General features: G+C 38.6%; 1 protein-coding gene across 1 annotated transcript; it reads right to left on the bottom strand.

Moving 5' to 3' along the window:
• Positions 1-523: 523 nt before the first annotated feature.
• LOC143299962 (NADH dehydrogenase [ubiquinone] 1 alpha subcomplex assembly factor 3-like) lies at positions 524-6,668 on the bottom strand. The gene is made up of 6 exons (XM_076613513.1): positions 6,617-6,668; positions 6,299-6,448; positions 5,455-5,647; positions 4,697-4,763; positions 3,732-3,832; positions 524-1,081 (listed from the first exon to the last, which is right to left on the bottom strand). The coding sequence occupies exons 2-6, from the start codon at positions 6,358-6,360 to the stop codon at positions 758-760; spliced, it is 747 nt and encodes a 248-aa protein (XP_076469628.1). The 5' UTR covers positions 6,361-6,448; positions 6,617-6,668; the 3' UTR covers positions 524-757.
• Between the last annotated feature and the right edge of the window lie 430 nt (positions 6,669-7,098).

The following is a 7,098-nucleotide window of genomic DNA, read 5'->3' as shown; positions in this document are numbered from 1 at the left end:
ATGAAACTTGAAAGCAAACCTACAGTTCTTCAGACCAGGAAATGAGGGGACTGGGGAAGAGTCTGTACACTCAAACATCTTCCATGCACAAGTAACATTTGAAATGAACATGCTGAATCCTACACTTTGAAACTAAAACCTAATGCATCAAAGTTTAGGCACAGGGAGTATTTCAATATACAATTTTCCATCTTCACCATGCTATGCTTTGATTATTTACATGTCATTCAGCTTATCGCAAAGACTTTGTCAGGGCAGGAGGGAAGCAATGGAAACCAGTTCATTTCAATCATATTCATTCCTGAAATCAGTTATCTTTCACTGCAAGTCTCAATTCCTGAGTTCCATTTTCTCTGACCTGGTCATCAGTATCTTCAGCCTACAGGCAGCACTTTGTCCACAGTTCCCCAAACCACAATGCAGCAACCTTAATATTGTTTATTCGCAATGACATATATTTCATTACTGAAGAATATTATATCTCAAACAGAACAATGCAGAAAAAAAAATAATGACTTGAGAGGTTTTTGGCAGAGTTTGGCTGAAAAATAACTACATCATATCCATAAATTTGTTTGTTTTTTTTTCCCCCAATGATACCAATACATACATTCACAGAATTTCTTTTTCCAATGATGTGATCTCAACCTAAGGAAGCTGTCAGCAACTGAATTCACCTTTCCCCGCTCAGATTTCATATCATCAAACAGAATGAGAGTACTATCACAGGACTTGATGTCACGCCTCATCATCAACGCTATCTCTCTTTTTTATCTGGAGCCGACTCACTGTCTCTGTCTTCACTACGCTTCTCTCCCGATTCACCCCCGTCCTTCTGTTTGATTCCCATCCGTTCTCGGAGATCCTCCAGGGCAGGGGCAAACTCTCCAGGAGTGGCGGCAGACGGGTCCTCGGTGAAGCCGTGTTTGAGTTCAAACAGCTTTCCTCCCCCCTTGGCCAGCTGCGCTCGTATCTCCAGGTCCTCATCATTGTCCAGGTGCATGTAGGTTGGGGGGATCAGGCCAGCTGCCACCACGCGCCTCTCCGCGTTCAGAAAGTTGAAGGTGGAGCATGCCTGGTCCTGAGACGGACAGAAACGTTAAGTGAGTTTCAGCTTCAGTTTAAAGGAGGTGTCAAAGTGTGTGGACTGATCCATATACACTAAATCAAATCTGCTATACAAAAAAACAACAACACAACAAAAAACCTAACCCCACATATTCCCGATCTTAGCATAAATCCAGTGGCCTTGAAAGCCTTCCCTAGATTTGTCTAAAATATTAACGTATAATGAAAAAACAAACAAACAAAACAACAACAACAACAACAAAACCAAAGAAAGTGGACATTGTCAAACGCACTGCAGATTAACAATAAAGCACATCATCATTTTCTTTGCCTTAAAAAAATGTAACGGCTTTTGTTTTTGTTCTTGCAAATACAATTTTTTTTCTTCTCAATCAATTATTAGTTCAATATGACACAGTCCACACACAATAAGAAACAAGATTTGACACTCAACAAAGTCCACACCACACAATAAGACACAAGATTTGACACTCAACAAAGTCCCCACCACACAATAAGAAACAAGATTTGACACTCAACAAAGTCCGCACCACACAATAAGACACAAGATTTGACACTCAACAAAGTCCACACCACACAATAAGACACAAGATTTGACACTCAACAAAGTCCGCACCACACAATAAGACACAAGATTTGACACTCAACAATGTCCACATCACACAATAAGAAACAAGATTTGACACTCAACAAAGTCCGCACCACACAATAAGACACAAGATTTGACACTCAACAATGTCCGCACCACACAATAAGACACAAGATTTGACACTCAACAAAGTCCGCACCACACAATAAGACACAAGATTTGACACTCAACAAAGTCCACACCACACAATAAGACACAAGATTTGACACTCAACAAAGTCCGCATCACACAATAAGACACAAGATTTGACACTCAACAAAGTCCGCACCACACAATAAGACACAAGATTTGACACTTAACAAAATCCGCACCACACAATAAGAAACAAGATTTGACACTCAACAGAGTCCCCACCACACAATAAGACACAAGATTTGACACTCAACAAAGTCCACACCACACAATAAGACACAAGATTTGACACTCAACAAAGTCCGTACCACACAATAAGACACAAGATTTGACACTCAACAAAGTCCCCACCACACAATAAGACACAAGATTTGACACTCAACAAAGTCCGCACCACACAATAAGACACAAGATTTGACACTCAACAAAGTCCGCACCACACAATAAGACACAAGATTTGACACTCAACAAAGTCTGCACCACACAATAAGACACAAGATTTGACACTCAACAATGTCCACATCACACAATAAGACACAAGATTTGACACTCAACAATGTCCACACCACACAATAAGACACAAGATTTGACACTCAACAATGTCCACATCACACAATAAGACACAAGATTTGACACTCAACAATGTCCACACCACACAATAAGACACAAGATTTGACACTCAACAATGTCCACACCACACAATAAGACACAAGATTTGACACTCAACAATGTCCACACCACACAATAAGACACAAGATTTGACACTCAACAAAGTCAGCACCATTAATAATGACTACAGTGCAACTGTACATATCAACAGTCAGCATCACCTATAGTTCACAATTTCACAGACAAAATGCAGATATGCATAGTTATCATAACCTGTAAGACTGACTCATAGCCTAACACCAAAAATATGTGTTATTGCAAGGGCCAAATCGTCATTTCCATCAGCGCCTCTCTTGACAAAGGAAATGATCAATGATCACAGAAAGGTGCACGAGACCCAGCAGGTTTTCACAATCAATGACATGTTTTTTTCACACACATGTAAGTAATACCATTAGTATTTCATGTTTCACCTGACATAACCTGACACAACATTCCCTCACTCACACTTATGATTTGTTTCCGTACTTATGACTGTATAAGGTCTTTATCTTTTTCTTTAAACAAATTTCTTTAAAAAAACAAAACAAAAAGCAAACCAGAAACACATAAATGTCAGAATCAATGACCTCCATTCAGAATAAACTTCTGAAAAATCACAGCTCTAAACTGTATGAGGTTATTAAGAATGCACGAGATAAGGAGACTTGACAAAATATGACTGATGTCTTAACACTTATTCTTTTGGGACAGAAATGACTTTGTACTGAATTGTATTATATTACTCTTTTTTGTCACAACAGATATCTCTGTGTGAAATCTGGGCTGCTCTCCCCAGGGAGAGTGCATTGCTACACTGAGAGCGCCACCCTTTTTTTTGTACTGATTTCTGCCTGCAAGTTTATTTGTTTTCCTGTCGAAGTGGATTTTCCTACAGAATTTTGCCAGGGACAACCCTTTTGTTGCCACGGGTTCTTTTACATGCACTAAGTGCATACTGCACACAGGACCTCAGTTTATAGTCTCATCCAAATGACTAACGTCTAGACCACCACTCAAGGTCTAGGTGGAAGGTGAGAAAATACTGGCGACTATGGGATTCGAACCAGTGTGCTCAGATTCTCTCGCTTCCTAGGCGGACGCGTTACCTCAATGCCAAACCTCCTCAAAGGTTTCCATGAAAACATCAGACGTGACTGACATGAAGAAAAGAGTGCCTGGGAGAGGACAAATTTCACTGTGAAAAACTTACTGTAGGCAGAATCTCCACATTGATTCTGCTGGAGCGTAAGTACTTGATGATGTTTTTATCGTACTTCTGCCCGTGGTCACCAATTCCAAGGACCAGGATATCTGGGGGACATACAACAGCATTTAAATCCAACTCATTCTTTTGTGTGTGTGTGTGTGTGTGTGTGTGTGTGTGTGTGTGTGTACATATGTGTGTCATTCAGCACAAAGTTAAAAAACATATGTATGACAGTGACAATCATTTTAAAGTAATGAAACAGATAAAAACACTGTAAAAAAAAAAAAAAAAAAGCATCATACAAACTCAAAGACGTAAACCTCATATATCTTTACATAACAGATGTTCATCTGTTTTTTTCCACAGACAGTAATTCTCAAGGTGAACAAAGACAAAAAAGAGACATAAGGTTTATTTGTATATATTGTATTTGTCACTAATGAAAACTGAATACATTAGGTAAACTATGTCAGTATTCACATTCCATTAACTGCATCTTTTGCAGAGGTGAAAGAAAACAACAACTGGTCTATCAACATTACAATGCAGGTCTCAGTGTACAATAATGCAAAGCAGGTCTAAGTAAACCCTCTTAGTATCAGTGTATAATATTGCAATACAGGTCTAAGTTTAACATTGACAGGATCAGTGTACAATATTGCATTGTAGGTCTAAGTAAACACTGTAAGTCCAGTGTACAATATTGTAATGAAGGTCTAAGTAAACACTGTTAAGATCAGTGTACAATGTTGCAATGCAGGTCTAAGTAAATACTGTTACAATCAGTGTACAATATTGCATTGTAGGTCTAAGTAAACACTGTGAAGATCAGTGTACAATATTGTAATGTAGGTCTAAGTAAACACTGTGAAGATCAGTGTACAATATTGTAATGTAGGTCTAAGTAAACACTGTGAAGATCAGTGTACAATATTGTAATGCAGGTCTAAGTAAACACTGTGTCCCACCTAGCTTAGGTTCCAGCAATGGGAAGAGGGCAAGAGACTCTTCATTCAGTTCATGAATGCCTGCAACCTGCAATCAGTGTCACAGATAAAAATGTTATTAACTGAACACATAAATGTTTCACACAACTAAAAATCATAGACATTAAGATTTACTATGTACGATACATTGGTCAATGTACTATTCAAGGTAAGACCATCAGCCAAAGTTTGATTAATTTGCTTAGAGATTTTTAAGCATTGGTCTACATGGTCAAGATCGCACTGGCTGAATTGTTATCTTTTTTTTGCATAGCCACTGAGTGGTTCAAGAACTACTTTTAGGATGACATGCAGCATATATATATATATATATATATGTGTGTGTGTGTGTGTGTGTGTGTGTGTGTGTGTGTGTGTGTGTGTGTGTGTGTGTGTGAACCTACAGCCACAAACTGACAAAGCCTGAAAGGAGTTGTCTTTGCACAAAATGAGTTTGCTACTATTCTGATCCGCACACACAAATGTAGCCAGACAACAACAAAAATTAATGGGTGGTGTTGTTGGATTAAATGATCATATGTTCTGCTTCTACATAAAATTTCACATATACAGAGAAATCCATTGCAACCATTGACAACTGAATAAAAGAATATAAAACTGTTTTTTCAGCACTTTCTTTCTAGACTTTAAATAGGTAAATATGTATAATCCAGTTTGGTATAACATAGGATATGCAGCAGATAAGAATGCAAATATTTTTGTTCAAAATCAGTACCTACCCCCCAGTGTAGAACGGATCGAGGGAAAAGGACACAAGGGCCGATGATCCTGAAGCCGTTACTGAGGCGGAAGCCAATCTGACTGTAGGCCTCCACATAGAGGTAGTCATCGTCCTCTTTGCTTAGTATCGACACTGAAGTACTTTTGATTTCTTCCCCTCCTGTCTCCGGGTCATAGTGTCGAACGCTGGCTCTGTTGGAACAATTGAGATAAGCAGGTATTATAATATGCATAAATGTTTTTTGTTTTTTTTTAAACAATAATAATACTTATATGGCGCAAACTCCCCATCTAATGGGCTCTAAGCGCCTCACATTAAACAATATATACAATAATGCATAATTACACACTTCTGCAGTTTCTGTGATTTCTGTTTTCAACTCTGAGCAACCGATGGCTGGATGGCTATGAATATTGTATTTGCAGTTTACAACAATACAACTTACAAGCACACCAGCACCCAAAGCAGCATGCACACACACATTCACAAACACAACTTCAAACAAATGTGCACACACATACACATCCATGCACAACACACATGCACTGTATACAGACGCACACAGGCATGCACTCATCAACATGTAACACCAAATAATGGAAAGTTGATCACAAGCATTGTACTGACAGTCAACAGGTCCTGTAAGAATTGTAAGCGCTTCAGGAGTTGTGGCATTGCTTGAACACGCAGGTTTGAAAGCTATTAATTTTTGTAGTCCAGTGCCTTCTCCATTACCATCTCCCATCTTCAAGCCACGCTTCCCCCTCCCGCCCCTTCCCCACAACCCTCCCTCACTTTTTCTCCTCTGTAATTCCTGCACAGTTACAGAACAATTTTTCTACCTGGTAAGAGACGATCGGGCGTTTCTCAACAGAAAACGCCCAAGCCGTGAAACCAAAGCCATCCTGCAAGATCAGATTCTGTTGTCTTTTATCGCTTCTGTTGTCCAGCACTTTCTGGTAAGTTGCCCAACAAAGCCAGACAATCTGAATCTGAAAGTAGAAACCACACATTTCAAAAGAACCAACATGAAACTTTGAAAGAATGATTTGTTGATCTCTATTACTGACAAAAATGATAAAAGAACAACGTGTTAAATGGTTTTGGTGAATGTTTTGCAGAAAATCTGTACCACATATAAACGTAAAATTTAAACCCACATCGGCAAAGATCCAAGGTTAGACATTCATGTTGTAACACTCTTCAGTTTCGGAGGTGTTTGATTTGCATTCTATCGGTGTACCTAAATTTGAACAAATAAAAAGAAAATACCTCGTCTGAGATATGAGACCGCTGAGCTATAAAACTATTTACACGTCAGTGGTTTGGACGGACGAATTAAGTCAGAATCGATGTATTATTTTCGGTTACTGGCTTTTTAAAGTGCGATTACACGGTTAAGTAGATCCTATTAATTTCTAACCATATTATTGAACCTTTTCTATCACTGTTTCTGTTTTGGACAGAAGATTTGTATATAATTTGTGTGCATTCATTTATGTGTTACAGCATGTCTGGAAAATGCTGCTTTGATTCGTTTTCGCTAAAAAGTAAATGAAAAAAAATAAAAAGGGCACAAAAAATGTATTTGTACTCAATTGTATCAAAAGCCGTGAATAACAGGGGAGTTTATGCTAGTTTC

The sequence above is a fragment of the Babylonia areolata genome, chromosome 25 (assembly GCF_041734735.1).
Source record: "Babylonia areolata isolate BAREFJ2019XMU chromosome 25, ASM4173473v1, whole genome shotgun sequence".
NCBI classification, from domain to species: Eukaryota; Metazoa; Mollusca; class Gastropoda; order Neogastropoda; family Buccinidae; genus Babylonia; species Babylonia areolata.
The sequence above is the reverse complement of the archived record's forward strand: the minus strand, read 5'-3'. Positions and strand labels throughout refer to the sequence as shown.

Bases quoted from the DNA above. Each gene is read 5' to 3' on its own strand.
- LOC143299962 (XM_076613513.1), bottom strand. From the start codon at position 6,360: ATGGCTTTGGTTTCACGGCTTGGGCGTTTTCTGTTGAGAAACGCCCGA. The intron at 3,833-4,696 runs GTGGGACACAGT...TATGTCCCCCAG, and splicing joins ATTGCTGGAACCTAAGCTAG to ATATCCTGGTCCTTGGAATT. The intron at 1,082-3,731 runs GTAAGTTTTTCA...TGTCCGTCTCAG, and splicing joins ATGTGGAGATTCTGCCTACA to GACCAGGCATGCTCCACCTT.